The 20,625-nt window shown below is 40.1% G+C and overlaps 1 protein-coding gene across 8 annotated transcripts in view; it reads left to right on the forward strand.

Moving 5' to 3' along the window:
- Window positions 1-20,625, forward strand: part of PIKFYVE (phosphoinositide kinase, FYVE-type zinc finger containing) — a 936,520-nt gene that overhangs the window by 429,254 nt on the left and 486,641 nt on the right. For all 8 annotated transcript variants that reach the window (XM_033947121.1, XM_033947126.1, XM_033947127.1 and 5 more), the window contains one exon: window positions 5,537-5,599. In XM_033947121.1, the coding sequence (XP_033803012.1) occupies window positions 5,537-5,599 (63 nt within the window). The remainder of the gene's footprint in view (window positions 1-5,536; window positions 5,600-20,625) is intronic.

Here is a 20,625-nt window from a genome sequence, read left to right on the forward strand (position 1 = left end):
TCTGATGTCAGAATTGACGTCGGGGGAAGACTTATGGGCTGGTGTCGTGCAATCGCTGCACGCGCCTGGTCCTCCCTTTCTTTCTTGCAGTTGCGGCGGCGACGGTCAGCCTGCATACCTCCAACGAGTGGCCTGTGTACCCCCTGGGGTACACGTACCGTGCTTTGAGAAAACTTGTGATAGAAGGTCTTGCCGGTGCCACCAGGTCCATCAATGAAGAAGGATCTCAGTTGATGGTTGGCATCACCAACTGCATGTAAGATGGTGTCAATAATTTTGATTTAGCTTCCTTTAAGAAGCAGGTACATACATTTTCCATGAGCAGTTGACTTATTGGTATTTAGGTTTTCGTGGTTTAGCTTGTTCTCTGTCATCAATGTTGCCCATGCTAAATCATTGTACCCAGTAGCGGTAATTTATTTATTTATTCATTTAGCCTGTCCTTCCAAAAGAGCCTGGAACAGGTTACAGGAGTACTTTCACACTATAGTTAAGACAAACATGGACAAGATGTATTTGGAAAGCTAGTGGTACAATGACCGAGTTATGGTGAATAGAGAATATCTGAGATACACTAGTTAACTAAACATGCTATAGTAGAAATAAACAGTTGAGATACATTAATTTACTATATATGCTATAGTAAAAATAAACATCCGAGATACATTAATCAACTATAGTACATATGGTGAATAGAGAATATCTAAGATACAGTAGATCTGTGTTCTTCAACCTTTTTACACCTAAGGAGTGGCAGAAATAAAATAATTATTTTGTGGACCGGCACCAGTCTGAGGACCGGCAGTTGAAGAACACTGGGTAAGTCGTGGGTCAGACCTTGCCCATCTCCACCCAATCTCAGCCCCAGACCTCGCCCCCATAATAATACTAATTGTAACACCATTTTTTCCATTCATTTATCATATATACACACACACAATATAATCGTATTAACAACACATAATGGTTAACCACAAAATTAAACTGAACAAAGCATACTATATGCTTCTCAATATTCATTCCTACCAGAACTCAGATAACCCCCATGCAAATACGGGACCAAAACCTAAAAAGTACTAATATATATCTTCAAACCCTAAGATGCAAGACTGCATGCAGTACAACCCCAGAGGAAAAGAAAGAAATGCATTTCTTCCTGAACAGACAGCAGATGTAAATCAATTACTAAATTAAAAAAATAAAATCATTCTCCCTACCGTTGTTGCCTCCCTCCCTCCATGCTGTGCCTTGCCTTCTGGCCTGCCCCCTGGTGTTATCTTCGGGCCGGCTCCCTTTTCCTCAGTGCTGCAGTGCACAAAGCCACAACATCAGAGAGAAGGCTTCCGGTTCAGGCGCAGGACGCGCGTAGGATCCTCTGCCCACGGCTTTGTGCACTGCAGCACTGAGGAAGAGGGAGTCGGCCCGAGGACAACGCTGCATCGATCACACCGTGGAACGGTAGCTGAAGAACACTGTCTGGGGCCTGATGCACGTGCTGGCCCTGTGGACCGGCAGGAAATTTCTGCGGACCGGCACCGGTCCACAGACCGGCCATTGAAGAACACTGCAGTAGATAACTAACCATGCCGAGATACATTAATTAAATATACATGCTATAGTAAAAATAGATATCCGAGATACACTAATCAACTATAGTACATATAATCATCCAAGATATTCTAAATTAATAATGCATGCTTTGGTGAGGACCTTAGTTTTATGGTCTAGTCAATTAGTTTATCTGTGTTCATTTATGTTTGGTCTTTTCACAGAGCTGGATTTGTGAAGAGGAATGTTTTCATGGCTTTCCTAAAGTTCCATAGGTTGTCCAGCTTTGGGGGATGAGGTTCCATAGTCTGGGTATGAAGTGAATCAGCTTGTAGGTGATGATTTAATAAACACATTTGATTGCTTCTTCGATAGAACTATGTATTTATTTTGATTTTTATCCTGTCAGAACAGGTTACAAGATATGTTCTTGGACATGACAGATACACTCAGGAAGTACATAGAAGGATTCATAAAGGGTTAGAGTCTAATTGATGGAGTCATTTCTATGGAGAGGAGTCTGTCTGTTGTAGTCATTATTGACTGAAAAGCAGAGTCTTCACTGCCTTTCAGAAAGCCATCAGTAAATCTAGTCTTCTGGTTTTTTTGGGCAGTTGGCTCCATAGTCAAGGGATAAAGTGGCTATAAGAGCGCTTGTGTGCAGTTTCCATTTGGAGAGATCCCCCTAAGAGGATGCTGATTCAATTCTCCACTTCAGAGCAGAGGGAACAGTTGGGGATGTATTATTTAAGTTTGGCAGAGACATAGGCAGGTGTCTTGTGGTGGAAGTACAAGGGCCTTGAAGGCACATTGCTTATTGATGGGTAGCTATTGGGCTGCTTTCAGCACTGGTGTGATGGGGTTGTGAGGCTGAGGTCATACAGGAGGCGGATAGCTGAGTTCTGCACTCGCTGGAGGTGTTTCAAGTCTTTCATGGTGATGCCATTGAACAGGGAGTTGCAGTAGTCTGTTAGTGAGAGTACATAGGCATAGAGGAGCTGGGTAAAGTGTGGGATTGATGAATAAGGTTTGATCTTCCGTAGTTGGTGAAGATAATAGAAGGAAGTGGAGACTACCTGTGAGATGTGTGCAGAGAGAGATAAATGGCCATCTAAAATCACTCCCAGGCTGCGCACTTGATCCTTTGCCATTAGGGAGGTGACTTTCCAGGATAATGTTGGGCAGGTGAAGCCAAAGTAGTTCTTTCTGAACCAGAGAAATTCAATTTTAGTGGGATTGAGCTGCAGCTTGTTGCAGGTCATTCAGCTCTTCATGTCGGAGAGGCAGAAGTGGAGGTTGGAAAGTTGGGCGGGCTGGTCCTTGCCCAGTGGGAGGAGTAGCTGTATGTGTTCGGCATAGGAGTGAACCTTGTTTTGCTTTGCTTCACCAAGATAGTGCCACCAACTGCTAACTTGTGCCAGTATCTTGAGCATTGGAATGTGTAATCTTCTACCTACAGATTAGGGACTATGATTTCAAATCCAAATCCATTAGTTCAACCGTGACCACTTTCTGTAAAACAAATTGTGAGCGTGTTTTTTTAAAGTTAAATTTAATCATTGTGTTAAACTTGTGACACATCCCAAATTTTAGTGTAATGCTGTAATCTTCTGCCTATAGATTAAGAACTATGACTTCAAAACCAGATCCAGTAGTTGAACCAATGACCACTTAATGTAAAATAGAGTGTTTTTTAATTTTTTAATTAATGTTAATCAGCATGTTAAACTTGTGGCATATCCCAAATTTTAGAGTAATTGGTTGAATTCGACCTTTGATCCCTATGCAGGGTCAAAGATCAACCTCCCCACCCTTCAGAGACGCCCAAAATGAATTTTGCCAAAGTTCAGACCTAGGTAAATTGCTTTCTCGCACCTGAAAACTGTAGATTCATCCCCATTTCATCAAAATCCTTATTTTCAATATAAAATTGACGTACATATATACAAACATACAATTATTGCTCACTTTATATAATAGGATAAAAAAAAAAATCAACCCATTATGCTTCCCAAAACATAACTCTCAGTTAAAACAACACTTTGCCACAAAAATTGTCATGGTCTCTGGACATATGGGACCTTGAGAATATCTTGAATGTATGCACTGCTTAATTGCAAGAATAAAGGTAAAGCATGAAAACAGCTCTTGAGAGGCAAAGAATGTTAAGAATAATATGGATTATGGTATCTGGTTATTAAATTGGAAAATTCACTTTGTAGTGCATGAATGTTTGTGTGCATGAAATGCAAGTGTTAATGGGAAGGCAAAAATAACCGTACTCTTTTGTAAGCATTGATAACACTATGGGCTCCTTTTATCAAGCCACGCTAGTGGAGTTAACGCGCGTGACGTTTCATTAAGTGCTAACCCCTGCGCTGGCCAAAAACTACCGCCTGCTCAAGAGGAGGTGGTAGTGGCTAGCACGCCCGGCGGTTTAACGCGTGCTATTACGCATGTTAAACCGCTAGTGTGGCTTGATAAAAGGAGCCCTGTGTTTAAGAATATTGCATGCTTCAGGAGGGTATGGGATGTAAAGGTAAAATGGTAGAATCTTGAGAGACAGAATTAACTTTGTATTCTCTATTTTAACTACTACAAATACTTTGCAAACATTTTGACATGCCATGTTCTGTCTCTTGGAAGGGCTTGTTGAGGCATTGGACCTTGGTTGTTATACTATAAGAATAATGGAATATTTTAAATAGATTAATGATGATGGCTACTCATATTTCATTACATTTCTTAGCAAAACCTTGAAACCATTGAAATAGGATAGCTCTGCAATTTGTCTCTGTCCACCCTCATTTTGTTCAAGGTTAGAAATGTATATACTCTCATATTTCTCTAAAAAAATTAATTTTATCTATACTCAGTCCATGCCACATGCGCATCTTTATTTGAAACACCAGGTTTTTTTTCTGTTTTACTTTCCAATCATCAATACAAAATAAAGACCTTTTTTACAAAGATGTGATGAGTCCAATACAGCAAATGTGACACAGCCCATTCATTCCTTATGGTCTGTGTCACATTTGCTGCGCCAGGACTAGCTACCTTGGCTGTATAAAAGAGGCCCTACGTTAGTTACATAGTAAGAAAAAGAAAGCTTAGTAAATCTCTAGAAAGAAATTTGCAGGCATCAGACACTCAAATACAGATAATTTTTCAATTTGGACTGAAGGAGTATGGTTGCTTTATTAGTTTATGTGGATATTTATTTATTTTATTATTTATATACCACTTATATCCTAAGATATTTACATTCAGGTACTTTATCATATTTCCCTATCTGTCCCGGTGGGCTCAAATTCTATCTAGTGTACCTGGGGCAATGAGGGGATTAAGTGACTTGCCCAGGGTCACAAGGAGTAGTGAAGGATTTGAACCCACAACCTCAGTATTCTGAGGTTGTAGCTCTAACCCTTGCTCCACACACTCCCACATATATAAAAGTTAAACATAGATTTTTCCTCTCTAGTAAAAGGATTTTTAATATATTTGCGGCTATCTTTTGAGAGCTGATGAAATGATAGCTGTTAAAAGGTAGTCATAAAGATTGTGCTTATCAATTTTGTGTGACTGCATGGTCACAGCCAAATAAAATTGTGTGACTCCCTGGAGATGCAGATTAATGATGCACCTGTGGATAGCAACTCGAGTCTCGACCAAAACATGGGTCTTGTGGCACCTTTTGGGCTCCCAACCCCCAATGGAAAACTTTGTGTTAGTTCATTGAAAGTTGTCACTTATAATATGCTGAGCTTTTTTCCTGCAGTTTTGACTGGAAGTATGCCAAAGAGGAAGCCATTGTTAAACACATCTGATGCATAGACATGAACTTGTTATCCTAAACTTATATTGCATGTTGCTATGGTAGTGACTAAGCTGACTGAGTAAGATTTGCCCATTCTTGTCAGGAGGGTGTATACTCTTCAATTATAATGGAACATCAGAGCATTCTAGCTTTTCTGTCTCTTTTCTGCAGAGTTCCTAGTATCTGACGACGGATCACAGCAGATGATTGCAATAAGCGATGCCTTTATCAAAGGTAAAGTGAAAATCAAGACTTGAAAATATTAGATTGTCACTGCTGTGCTATGCTAAAAGAAGACACTTTATCTGGAAGCATTTGCTTTACTGAAGTTCAGGGACCTGGTTATAGTAGTGAACATTATTTTATAGTAAGTTGTATGCTTTATATTGCATCAGAACCCAAATTGTTTTCTGGGAAAGGAGTTGGATCTCTTCCACATCTGTTCTCAGTTGTGAGGTGTGTGATCCTCTGCCATGTTATTTAATCATGTGTGATTTTCCTACATGGGATATATACTTGAATAAGTAGTTTGTTAGAAGAAACAATAACTGGGTTAGCACAGGATATTGTCTTAGAGCAATATGACTAGGGTATTGGGAGAGGGTAGATAGGGAAAATTAGTGATTTTTCACACTCCACAGGCCCTCAAAAGAACCTGTCTTCTGGACCTTCCACTAACTTTCTTTAAAGCTTCATGTTTTTTTATATTATGCTTCCAAATAATGATCATAATTTTTTTGTCATTTTGATATCTTACTTTCCTGACTCATGAGAATGTGTCTTGATTTTCAGTACTTGCAAATTTTTTATTTTCTTGAATATAAACATTTTAAAATATATTTCTGCATTCACAGCATCCCTGATACTGACCAATTGGAAAAGCTTAAACCAGCTTTGGGAATAGAAACAGATATCCCACCTATTAGTGACTTAGTTGATAGGAGGACCTAAAAATTGTTTTAAAAATTAAAAACTAAGCCTTTCTTATTGAATTTGTATAACTTCCAGTCTGGTTGCTCTGAATAGGTTTATATTTCACAACAGCACATACACCCTTTGGTGTCCTACTTAATTGACATATTTTCTGTAATTTGCTTGTGAAGTATGATGATCAATCACTGACTAAAAAACTGCTTTTGGTTATCAATCTATTTGTAGTAGCACAATCCATAAGTGATGCTCTTAAAATTTCTGCAGGTAAACTTACTTTGGTTGTTAACGATGCAAAATGATGAAATTCTATGTTTAAAAAGCACCATTAGATCCACTTTTGAATCTGAGAAACAAATGGAAAGCCTTTGCTGGACCATGTCGGTGCTGGATAGGATTTAGGATTATGATCCTAAATGGTGATTTTTATATCAAATTCTGTTTCTATCCTTATAAACTGAAGCCAGTGTGCAGTGGCAATCGACTAACTTAAATGGATAAGTTTTTAAATATAAAGTTATACATGTTTTCCACAGACCGAAGAAGTTTGTTTTTTCCTGAACTCTATTCAGTTTTTTACTTGCCTTTCCACTTCGCGTCTTTTTTATCAATATATTTTCTTTTTACTTTTTCTATGTTTCTTTTCTTCAATACGACAGGGTTCTTTTTTTTTTTTTAAACCCACTTTCTGACGAGGTACTCCCCCGTCATAGTGGCAGGAGGTTCACAGTGTTACGTTTGGTTATCAACTTTCTTCACGTTGATAGCTTTTCAGTTCACGTCATTTTCTTTTTTTCATTTGCGCTTTTCTTTTCTCTAGAGCAGTTTTACAGCGCATTCATAGAAGGTGCCAAGTCTTCACAGCTTTCGATGTTGAAGGCATCGGCATTACAGGACATACCAGAATTGGGGAAGTCTGCTAAGAAGCCATCCATTTCCCAACAAGTGTCTCTACAGCATCGAGTCTCTACAGCATCAAATCAGTCAATGCATTTAAAAACAACAACGCCACCGCTCCCCAGCTTCGTAGGTTGTCTCATCTCTAAGGTGTACTTCCTTGTTGAAGTCACCCACACTGAGGCAATCTGCTGCACAATTGGTACTGATGCTTTCATTTCGGGAAAGACTCGAGTTTTTCCAGAGGGAGCTGGGTAGTGTGTTCAAGCTGCTAACGATGGCACAGCCTACTCCCTTGGTACCGGCCCAACTTGAGTATAGTGTTATGAGGCTGAAGGTACCAATGCCAGCTGTTTGGTGGAGCATCTATCATCTCATGTGAGGCATCATCATTCCTCTTCTCAATGCCATTCACTATCCAGGCATCATTTGTTGCATCATTGTTCCAGATCATTTCATCGATGTTCATCTTCAAGGCATTGAACATCATCTTCGAGACATTGAAGTTCCTCTTCAAGGTATTTTCATCGATCCCATGTATCGAAATGCAAACAAGATATACACCAATCCTCATCATTGGCTTCGAGGGATCAGTACAGACGGCTTAAGAAGACTTTTCATGACCATCGTCCTCATCATTCTCCATCTCCAAACTTTCATGATTAAGATTTATGTTCTTTCTCAACCTATTTGCCTACTTTATCTGATCCTGCCTCATGTAGTCTTTCTCCACAACAGCCTCCACAGAAATCACCTCCCCGGAGGAAATCTCCTTCAGAGAGATTTTCTTTTTCCAAATACATCAGGCAGTTGGGCAAAGCTTTGCTTGTTAACTGGAAGCCGATACTGCCCAAAGTGCGGAGTGCATGGAGGCCTTGGATTACGATGAACCTCCTAAAGAGCTCCTCAAGCTACCGCTTCATGGCATTCTCAGAGACTGGTTAAGAATTTGGAAAAGCCTTTAAGAAGCTTGATTCTTTATACAGAATTGTTTCTTCTCCTGGATTTGATAGACTACAGTTTCAGCATCAGTCATTAGTGGTGGAATCAATCTTTAAGAAATCTACTACTACCAAGATTTATGATTCGACACCTCCAGGACATGAGGATCGGACTATGGACAAATTTGATTGTAAATTCTACCAAAATACCATGCTGGCTAATACGATACTCAATTACAATTTTTATTTTTCCTATTATTTGAAACGGCTACCTAATTTTGACCAGTATATTCCTTCTCAACACCTTGCGCACTATCAGCAGATTATATCTACTCTGAAGCAAACTAGACTATATATAGCAAGGTCAGCCTATGATGCATTTGAAATGTCTTCCAGAGCATCAGCTATGTCAGTTGCTATGAGATGCCTGGCTTGGCTAAGAGTCTCTAATATGGACATTAATCTTCAAGATCAATTCACCAATTTTTCAAGTTTTGGAGATGAGCTGTTAGGAAATTCTATTGTAGCTGCTTCACAAAAGTTAACATTGCATGAAACCAATTGGGATCCTTTGGTTAACCCTTTCAGGACCATAAGGATCGTAGGCCAATTTTTGTGGTTTTGACGACATTTTTATGGTAAAAAGGGCTTGCAGATGCCAAAAAATTGATTTTTTTTGTGAAATATCATTATTTTTATTTAAAAAAATCACACTTCTGGCTTATGGACAGTGTGGCAAGTGAATCTTCTCGTCAATCTAGCAACGACGCTAATGAATGAATGTCGGAACCAGTTTGTTTACATAAAGGCAGTATCATATGGAATCCGTACATATCAAATTTAGAACTGTAGACTATCCCAATCAAAATTTATAGGATTTTAAAGTTATGGGACAAATATGTCCTTTGGTCCTGAAAGGGTTAAACCAAAAACTAAACCTTCCACTTTAAGGCAGTTGACCCAGCCTTCTTATTCATATCGGAGGCATTATACTGCTAAACAACCTGTTTCTAGACAGCCTCCTCAGAAGAAGCAGACAACAATGCTCTCAGAAGTCTCAATCAGCAGCCCCTCGGAAGCCTGCTCAGTCTTTTTGACATGCTTCTCGAGAGCATAGTTGCTGTTCCTCTCTCATAGCCTCTTCCTCAACCAATCAGAAGTTGTCTGCAAATTTATTTATTTATTTTAATCTTTATTTAATTTTTCAAATACATTTCCAAGCATAATCATCTTGAACAGAAAGATTGACAGAAATTTTAAAAACTCAAAACAAAACAAAGAATCAAATTTCAAGAAATTAAACAATTTTCTATCATTCTCAAGTCCTCAATTATAAAGGTTCCAAGATTCACTAAGTGACTAAACATAATACAATCAGAATACTTAAATCAAAGAAAAAGGACAGCCTATAATGATAGGAGATTAATTCTACATTTTGAGATTAAGATTGTTATAACTTATGCTTTATCAAGGTGTTTTAGAGACAAAAAAACAGTCAACTGGGATGGGTCAAAGAAAACATATTTAAAGAATTTATATCTAATTATGCACTTGCACGGATAGCGCAAAAAGAAAACCACCCATAGAAGTTTCTGCTGGTCTCATCAACAAAAATTATTTTCTTCTTCTCTGAGTATCTTTAGAGACATCCGGAAACTTCAATATTTTTTGTCCCCAAAATTTTTTTGACTTATTTTTAAAAAAATAACCTCATTATCCATTCCTTATCAGGCGCTAAAGCCACTGTTACTAATAATGTTGCTGGTTTCACAAGTGTTTCCTCTGAAGTTTCCAACAATTCGGAAACATCAAGAGGCTTGTCCTGGTAATTTAGATCTTGGTCTGATTATTCCTGTCGTTTCTTGTCAGGAAGGTAGTATACTTTAACAAAAGGAGGTAATGATTGTTCTGAAACATTCAAGACTTCTAAGAAATATCTCTTCAGCATATCTCGAGGAGTTGTAATAGGATTTAAAATCCGCAAGTTGTTAGCCCGATTATAATTTTCAAGAGATTCTAATTTTCTCCGAATACTATTACTGTCTTTAATTTGCATTTCCTGAAAAATTTTAATTGTTTTCAATTTCATATTCAGTTCTTGAGTCTCACTTTACCTATTTCAACTTCTTGTTTCAATTGCACAATTTCTTCTTTCTGTATCTTTAAATTTCCTTCAATCTCTTTAACTTGCGGGAAAAAGTTTTACCCAGATTCACTACTAAATCCCAGATGGTCTCCAATGTAACTTCTGGTGGTTTTATTAGCAAGGAAAAATCTTGCAATGGCATTGCAGGTTTACACGATGCTGGTTTTGCTTCCAAAGTCCCTTCTACTCGCTCCTCAGAAGTCTTCCGGCCACAGGTAGCTCCAGGGAATCAAGTTCCCCTGCTGACTCCAACAACAAGCTTTCAGATGGGCTAGCCTCTTGCAGTGTGAGCCCTGCTTCTTCAGGCATGCTCGGTTCTTGCGTAGAGCTTGCTTGCTGTGGCATTGGGGGTGGATCTCTATGGTCTGGGCTCAACGTAGCATCAAGCCCAAGTCGTACGCTACGGCGTCACTTGCTGGCATCGGCAGCAGGTGATTCCCAGACTGCTCCAAACCTCCGGTAAGACGCTGCAGGAGTTCATCTATCGTGCTGCTAGAAGGGATCCCATGATATCGGGAGGCTTTACAGGTTCCTTTCCCCCTTCTTTTCAGCATGGTAACAAACGGAAGAGGTATGAAATTGGAAAAAATCCCTAGGCATCTCTCCCATTAACTGGCTGCCGCGGCCATCTTGGATCCTCCCCTTTTTCGTCTGCAAATTTATTACCAACATTTGACTCTGATAATGACTGATTCATGGGTTCTCAAAGTAATCAAGGATGATTACTCTCCATGCCTCCAAATCATCCACTGAGCAAGTCCTCTTTCAATCATCAGCAGAATTATTGTAGTTCTACCTCCTCCCATTTTGTTTTCTGTTGCATCTGTTATTGTCCTTGTTAGTTGTTTTTATGCTTTTATTATTAAATGATTATATGTATCCCCTTTTTTATTGTACATTGCCTAGAAATTGCGATAGGCGTTTAATCAAAAAAACTTAATTTAATAAACTTGAAACTTGTCCCCCTTTCTTCGGGAAATAGAGGCCTTGCTTCACTAAATGCCATAGAGGTAATCCCTCCCTCCCAGAAAAATCAGAGATTCTACTCCAGGTATTTTCTTGTCCCAAAGAAAACGGGAGGTCTGCGTCTCATCCTTGACCTCCGACATCTCAACAAGTTTCTAGTAAAAGAAAAATTTTGAATGTTATCTGTAGGAACTCTATATCCCCTGTTAGATCACAGCAATTGGCTATGCTCTCTAGATCTCAAAGAGGCTTATACTCACATACCAATTAATCCAGCTCACAGAAAATTTTTGAGATTTCAAATTGCCCACCAGCACTTTCAATACAAGGTCCTGCCCTTTGGCTTGGCCTCCTCTCCAATTGCCTTCATCAAGTGCCTTGTCATTGTAGCAGCAGCTCTAAGAAATCAAGGGTTTCAAGTCTTTCCTTATCTTGACAATTGTCTGATAAGATGCTTCTCCACAAGGTGTGCGCTTTTAGGATTTGAGGTCAACTTCCCTAAATCGCAACTTCAATCCTCTCAAACTCTTCAATTTCTAGGAGCCCTTCTCAACACTGTACAACTCGGGGCACTTTTACCACAGCAAAGACAAGACAACCTCATACAACTGATCATTCTGATCCTGTCAGCCATTTTCAACTTTGCCTAACTACGTTTCCTGTGACTTCTGGAGAACGAGTAGCGATAGCTGGTTCCCTCAAAACAGAGCACCATTGGACAGATCTATTATATATTGGCTACACATTTTTTACTCCGGACTCTTTTGGAGAAGTTAAGTACTACGCTCATTTTCTTTGTCCATCTTATGATTTTGCTTGGCTTGGATAACTTTGGCTGCTGTGCACCCTCGATTGAGGGGCAGAGATAGCCTGACAAGTTATTCATTCTTTTTTGTTATTGTTGTTTATTTAGTTAATCACTTTTAGCACACTGGTTTGTGCATTAGTTATTTCACAAATTGCACATGGGGATGTCCTAGGATGTTTCACACATCATACACCCTGTTGGGTATATGATTGTGACAGCTGTGCATTAGGGGCTGTGTTTCCCCGTTGGGGGCTGTGGGACTGAGGACTCCCCATTCACAAACAATAATTTATTAGGTGCGCTTGCCAGGGCTGTCTCTCCCCCTCACTCGATTCAGGTTAGGGGAGAGTTTTTCTCTTGCCTAATTTCAGTACTCCTTTATTGGGGGTTTTTGTTGTTAATAGCCGCAAGGATTTTGGTCGGGCTGGTGTGGGAGACGAGCTCCGCCTCCCAACGTCCCTATTAGCACTAAACTTTAAAAAATCTCCTCTTCAAGACAGCACCACCAATGGGAGCTGCCCCAACGCCTCAGCAACCTTTGTGCTGCAAGGATTTTGGTCGGGCTGGTGTGGAAGAAGAGCTTCACCTCCCGACGTCCTCTTCAGGACAGCTCCACTACCAACGGGAGCTGCCCCACCTAGCTTCCTCCCCACCCCTGACGCATCTTCACTGCTGTCAAAAAAACCCCAAAGACTCTTCATCTCTTCCAGGCCTCGCCTAAAATCTTCAAATCCTCAAAATGAAATTTCCGCTTGCCCAATTTCTGCCTATAATCTGCCTCTCCAGCCTAATGGTAGTACACTACACACCCTCCAACAACAACCCTGACCCCTTATGGCACCCTAAACACAAAGTTCAAAACCCCTAGACCCCCACAACGCCACTTCGAAAAGCGTTGAAACCCACCAAAACCCACCAAAACACCATCCCTATACTCTGGAACAAAAACAACAACAACAAAAGACAGAGAAAACAACCTCTCATCAAACCATACATGAAATCGCAATCTGCAATTGCAACAATAGCATCAAATAATAGAAAAAAACCTCCCCCATCCACTGCATGTATATCAACGCTACATCAGTAGTAAACAAATTATTCTTCCTGAATGACCTAATCACAACCAACAACCTAGACCTCTCATTCATAGTGGAAATATGGCTAAAAGACCTAGATAGCTCAGAAATCCCCCACTCTGCCCTTAAGGCTACAGCATACTTCAATTCCCAAGAAAGCACAAGAGAGGAGGCAGTCTAGCAATAATATACAAAAGCTCTTATATCATCAAGGAATTAGACTCAGCAACCTACCTAGATCCAGAATACCTGGTTTGCAAGCTCAAAGATTTTCCCAACTCCACACTAAACACTGTAATCCTACTAATATACAGACCTCCCAACTCTCAATCAAGTTCTGTCCCCAAAATAATTGAAATAATAAAGAATCTGGCATGCCATTACACCAGCCTGCTTATCATTGGAGATATCAACCTCCCCGAGAACAAAGATGTCTCCAAACTCAAAACACTGCTTAAAGATTGCGAAATCACTATCATATCTTCAACGCCCCACACATGAGAAAGGACACACCCTTGACATATTTGCATCTGCCCCCTCCAATCTTACTACCAATGTCAAATGGACTCCGGTGCCATGGACAGACCATTACCTACTAAACTTCTGCCTAAACTTCATACAGCAAACCTGAACAACAGAGCTACCAAAGAAGTAAAACTAGTTAGAGGAAAGACAAGACCAGACCTCTTCTGGAACTTAGTTGAGAATACCTTAATCCCCCCTTCAGACTGCACTATGACTATGCTAACAAGCTGGAACCAATCCATCGCCAAAACTTTGAATACTCTCACCCACCTCCATCCCCACAAAACAAAATCATAATTCCCCCTGGTTCACTGAATCACTGAGATCTGACAAACAACTATGCAGGCGACTGGAAAGAAAATGGCGGAAAAGTGGCACACAAGAACTCAGAACACAATGGCTTAAGGCAATAAGCAAATACAAATCCAACATAGCTGAGAATAAGAAAATCTACTACGCCCGCAAATTAGGTACCAAAACGTTGGAAAATAAAAAGCTGTTTTACCTGGAGCGACAACTCACAACCCCGCCGAAACAAGAATCCACTGGACTCCTCAACAAAATCACAGCTCAAGAACTAGCAGACTTCTTTCTGAACAAAATCAAAAATGTTCAATCTGAGGTATCCAAAGCTCTCACCACCGAGATGCACACTCTTGACATGTCTCAACTCCTCACAGAACCCACTAAAGCAGATCAAATCTGGGCTTCATTTTCCAACCTGTCCATCCCTGACACAAAAAACTACTATCCAAATTGTCCGCGCTCTAACTGCCCCTCTTAGCTCCTCACTGCTGTTCCTGAACAGATCACCATCTGGATTACCAACCTCCTAAATAACTCCCTAAACCAAGGCCACTTGCCAGAAAAATGGGTAAAATAGCACTCACCCCTATACCAAAATCTCCAAAGGCAGATTTCTCTACAGCCTCAAACTATAGACCCATCGCAGGCATATGCATCCTGACAAAAATCATCGAGACCCACATCTGCAAACAGCTCACAACCTACATTGAGCAACACTCATTCCTCCACCCATCCCAATTTGGATTCCGTCAACAACACAGCACAGAACTTCTCCTCACTTTAATCTCAAAAACCAAACAACTGTTCAGTACAGGATGTTAAGCAATACTTCTCCAATTTGACATTTCAGCAGCCTTTGATTCAGTAGACCACCACCTACTACTAACAAAACTGTCAGAAATTGGCATAACAGGCACAGTGCTAAGATGGTTCTCAGATTTCCTACAAAACAGGGAATACATCGTCAAAATGAATGGAGGGCCTTCTGTGGCGTGCCACAGGGCTACCCACTCTTCCCCATTCTATTCAGCCTCTTCATGAGCTCTCTTGGTAACATCAAACTTGAAGATGAAAGCATATTGTCCTACGCAGATGACATATTCTCCTTATTCCCATAACCAACAATCACTCGGACATCACCAACAAAGTCTCACATAATATTGAAAGAATCCAAATCTGGGCAACTACCAACAAACTAAAATTAAACACAACTAAAACCAAAGTTCAATACTTCCACACACCCCAACAGATGGCACCAACAAGCATCACTCTTCGATCGGGCAAGACCCTCCCTGTAGAAGAATCCTTCAAAATCCTAGGCTGTATACTGGACTCCACACTTACCATGGAACAACAAATCTCCAGTTTCCAAAAGAAATCCCTCTACACCTTGAGACAACTAAGATTAATCAGACCATACTTTCCCCAACACCACTTCGCCCTAATTGTACAACTGATGATACTACCACAACTGGACTACTGCAACTCCATCTACATGGGAATCAACACCGCTTTAATCCACAAAATGCAACTCATCCAAAACACCGCTGTTAGATTAATCTTCAACATGAGAAAATATGACTCGATTACAGCCTTCACCAGGCACTGGCTACCTGTCCCATCACGAATAACCTTCAAAACTTCATGCATCATTCACCGTATACTTTATGGAAACTCTGCGGCTCCTCTCATCCAGCTCTTCTCCAAAGCATGGTCTACTCGCAGAACCCTCAATCTCTCTTCCACAAAAAATCTTCACTACAAATGTGTTTACCACTCCATGCTCACTTTTCTAGTAAAAACTTGGAATGACCTTACTGAAACGACCAGAACAGAACCTAACCACACTGTATTCCGGAAGAAACTGAAAACTCATTTATTTGACACTTAATCACCTGTATCCCCTCCTTCCCCCTTCCCCCCTCTCCCTACCCCCCTCCTACCCTCCTCTTCTCTTCTCTTCTCCCTCCCCTCCCCCCTTCTTTATCCTCTCTCCTCTCTATAAGTCGCCTTGAGCCTACCTAGGTATGAGCGAAGCAGAAATAGAAGATTAAATTAGATTTTAGATGCATCCATAAAGTCTTCTTCTCAGCAATGTTATCAGCAGAAGTGAACACGTTCTACATTTATCCAGCTCAGATCTTAAAACCACTTCAGTCAGAGTTCACCTTAGTGCAGGGGTGTCCAATGTCGGTCCTCGAGGGCTGCAGTCCAGTCAGATTTTCAGGATTTCCCCAATGAATATACATGAGGTCTATTTGCATGCACTGCTTTCATTGTATGCTAATAGATCTCATGCATATTCATTGGGGAAATCCTGAAAACCCGACTGGATTGCGGCCCTCGAGGTCCGACATTGGACACCCCTGCCTTAGTGCTATCGATGTGTTCCATATTCAGATCAACAACAAATCTCTGGCTTCGCATCCCCTTATTTCAAGATTTATGAAAGGTGTCTTCAACATAACATAACATAACTAACATAACTTTATTCTTCTATACTGCCATAATCAAACAATTTCTAGGCGGTTTACACAAAAGAAAGCTGGACAATCAGCGAACTACAATACAAATAATTAAAATACAACAAGTTTTTTAACTATGTTCAATGTAAAATTTTGTTAACAGTAATATCCACATTTAAGGAAATGAATTTATCAAACAACGCTGACTTAATTACTTATCAAATACACCAGAAGACAGCATAACTCCACCAATACAATTACCCCACCAAGACTGCTGCTTATTTGCTTGAAATGCAAGAGTCCTATCCAAAAAAGTCTTGTATCTGCAGCCAGTAATTTTTGGATAAGGAAATAGATTGGAATTCTGAGACAAAGAATCAACTATCATCCATATTAAAGCAAATTGAATTATGGATGACCGACTTCAAATTGAAACTCAACTCAGACAAAACCAAATTTTTCTTGGCAAGCCCGAATGATAAAATTAAAGACTCATCGATTTTCTTAAATGGTCAGGTCTTCCCCATCGTCTATTCCATAAAAATTCTGGGAGTGACTCTGGACCGTCACCTTACTCTAAATGCTCACACAAATTTACTGGTTAGAAAATGCTTCTTGACACTATGGAAACTTAGAACCATCAGAAAATACTTTGATGCAACATCATTCCGTTTATTGGTCCAATCTTCCATCTTGAGCATGCTCGATTACTGCAACATCATTTACTTGGGATCCTTCAAAAAAAACCTTTAAAGACTCCGAGTTATCCAAAACTCTGCAGTTTGACTGATGTTTGGGCTGAAAAAATGGGAACACATAAGCCCCTATTATCAAAAACTTCACTGGCTGCCCCTGGAAGCACAAGTTTTGTTTAAATTCTTTTGCCTCTGTTTTAAATCAATATTTGGCCTGACCCCCACATACTTGGTGTCTCAATTTAATCTGGCTAGTTCTATTAGGCCCTCACATAAAATTCATCTATTCACCTATCCGACAATAAAGGACTGTCACTACAAAAGATTTCTGGACAGAACTCTCGCCTTCCAGGCAGGTAAATGGAATGATTGGCTGGGTAACATCATTCTGCATTCCTCATCCTACTTTAATTTTAGAAAATCAGTAAAAACAAATTTGTTTAACCGATTTGCAACCTAAGAAATTTGTTAGTTTTTCACTTCTTCCATTCTGTAAGCTTGTATTCGATGTCTTTGTATGGTGCTGATTTACAGCACCTCTTGTTGTTAACTGCCTCGAACTATCATTGTTTGTATTCCATGACTTTATACTTTGACCACTTCGCTGATTCTCCAGTTCTTGTTGTAAACCACTTCGAACTTTCATGGCTTTGGCGGTATATAAGAATAAAATTATTGTTATTATTATCTTCGTTGGGCTGTGTAACACGAAATGGGGCAAATCCCCCAAACAAGTTTAAAACGGATGCAAGAAAATTTGAATAGTACTCGTGCCTCCAACGGGAGCCAATGTAACAGTCAGTAGTAAGGACTAATATTGTCATTTTTCTTCAACCCAAATATCAATCGGACAGCCGTATTCTGTACTATTCTCAATTTTCTCAGGATTTTCTTTGGAGCTCCCAAATAAACAATATTGCAGTAATCCAGTATGGATAAGACTAGTGCCTGCACTAATAGTCCTAAAGCAGGGGTCTCAAAGTCCCTCCTTGAGGGCCGCAATCCAGTTGGGTTTCCAGGATTTCCCCAATGAATATGCATGAGATCTATGTGCATGCACTGCTTATGCCTCACCAACTACCTGGAAGACCATAATCTACTTCACTCCTCACAATCAGGATTTCGAACCAACCACAGCACAGAAACACTACTTGTAACACTATTAGACACAGCTCGACAGCAAATTAGCAAAGGCAAAAAGATGATACTAATCCAACTTGACCTCTCCGCAGCATTTGACCTGGTCGACTACTCCATACTGCTACAGATACTTGATGCCATTGGGATCTCAGGCAAGGTCTACAATTGGTTCCAAGGATTCCTCAAATCAAGAACCTACAGGGTAAAGTCCAATAATATCAAATCAGAACCATGGTCCAACCCATGCGGAGCTCCACAAGGATCACCTCTATCACCTACGCTCTTCAACCTCTTTATTTCCTCCCTTGGAGCCACTTTAGACAACTTAAATGTTACATCCTTCAGCTACGCAGACGACATCACCATACTCCTCCCCTTCGACCCATCAGAGCCCACCACTACAGCAAAACTGGAAATAACCCTAGATGCAGTGGAAAAATGGATGGTAGACCACAAACTGAAACTAAACTCAGATAAAACAAAATTACTTCTGCTCGAAAAGGCCAAAACTCCCACTATTACAGAACTGAAAATTAAAAACACCAAATACCCAATACAACCCGAACTCAAACTCCTAGGAGTAACGATAGACAGATGCTGCACAATGCAGTCCCAAATCAATAAAACATCCCAGAAAGCTTTTTTAATTATGAGAAATCTATGTAAAATAAGAAAATTCTTCGACCCAGCACAATTCAGGCTAATTGTCCAATCCCTAGTCTTAGGTCTACTGGACTATTGCAACTCCCTCTATCTACCTTGTCCTGCCAACATGATAAAACAACTTCAGACTATACAAAACATTGCCCTCAGACTCATCTACTCCCTGAGAAAATATGATCATATTACAACTGCCTTCCTAGACTCTCACTGGCTACCTATGGAAGCACAAATTCAATTCAAATTCTACTGTCTATTATTCAAAGCATTAAACGGCTCTGCCCCCCCCCCTCTATCTTAACAACCGCCTAAACCAGATCCTCACCTCAAGACAAAGAAGAACTCCGAACCTTTTTGCCTTTCCTCCACTCAAGGGCACTCAGCGCAAAATGATGTTTGATAACCTTCTGGCGACGCAAGCAGCAAAACTTAACCACTCCATCTCCAACCTGTTGACGGCAACGGGCGACTTCAAAACTTTTTGAAAAGAAATCAAAACCCTACTTTTCAAAAAATGTATCCAGATATCTTAACCCAACCCTTCCCCCTCCTCCTAGATAAATTCTCCCCCAAAACCTCCACTTAAATAATCTTTTCCTCCCCAAAACACCAACCAAGTATTCAGATCCCTGAAATGTAACGTAATCTTATTTGTACTCTAACTGTAATCTATTTGTTATATCACACAGTAACGTACAGTCAATTTAATATCCAATTTGCAAGTTCTTCCAGAATTAATCCAGGTACCTCTCCTCCCTTGTAACCAAAAAAAAACAAAACAAAAAACCCAAAACTGTTGTAACTTCACTGGAAATGTCCAGTTAGCTCTTTTGTAAACCGCCTTGAACTGCAAGGTATAGGCGGAATAGAAGTCCCTAATGTAATGTAATGTAATAATGCATATTCATTGGGGAAATCCTGAAAACCCGACTGGATTGCAGCCCTCAAGGAGGGACTTTGAGACCCCTGGTCTAAAGGATAAAGTATCAAAATATTTTTTAATGGTCTTTAGTTTCCATAGTGCAAAAAAGCACTTCTTTACCACTAAGTTCGTATGGTCTGCCATAGTTAGATGTGAATCTAGTGTGACTCCCAATATTTTTATAGATTTTGAAATCGGGTAATCATCAAACCACCTCTCAAACCACCTTTGGTGGCTTGGGATCTTAATTTTCTCTCCAGATGAATGAAGCCTCCAATTGAACCAATGTCGTCAGCTCATCTTAAATTCCTCACTTGGAAAGTGGTCTTTTTAATCTTCATCACTTCTGCATGTCGAGTGAGTGAGCTTCATGTCTTGGTGTTGGACCCACCTTTTACAGTTTTCACCATGATAAGATGGTTCTCCGCACTCATCCAAAATTCCTACCAAAGCTGGTCTCAGAATTTCATCTTAACCGGTCTGTCGTGTTACCAGTTTTCTTTACAAAACCTCATTCACACCCTGGTGAGACAGCTCTTCATACATTGGAGTGTAAGTGAGTTGTGTCTTCTTATTTACAAATGACTCACTCTCACAGAACATCTCCTTTGACCCAAACAGACTGGACAAGCCTATAACTAAGAGAGCTATTTCCACATGGCTGGTGGCTTGTATTTCTTTTTGCTATACTCAGGCTGGGCTGCAACTAGGAGGCCATGTCATGGCACATAAAGTCTGAGCTTTGGCAGCTTCAGTTGCATTTTTGTGTTCTACTCCCATTGA

Source organism: Geotrypetes seraphini, chromosome 5 (assembly GCF_902459505.1).
Source record: "Geotrypetes seraphini chromosome 5, aGeoSer1.1, whole genome shotgun sequence".
NCBI classification, from domain to species: domain Eukaryota; kingdom Metazoa; phylum Chordata; class Amphibia; order Gymnophiona; family Dermophiidae; genus Geotrypetes; species Geotrypetes seraphini.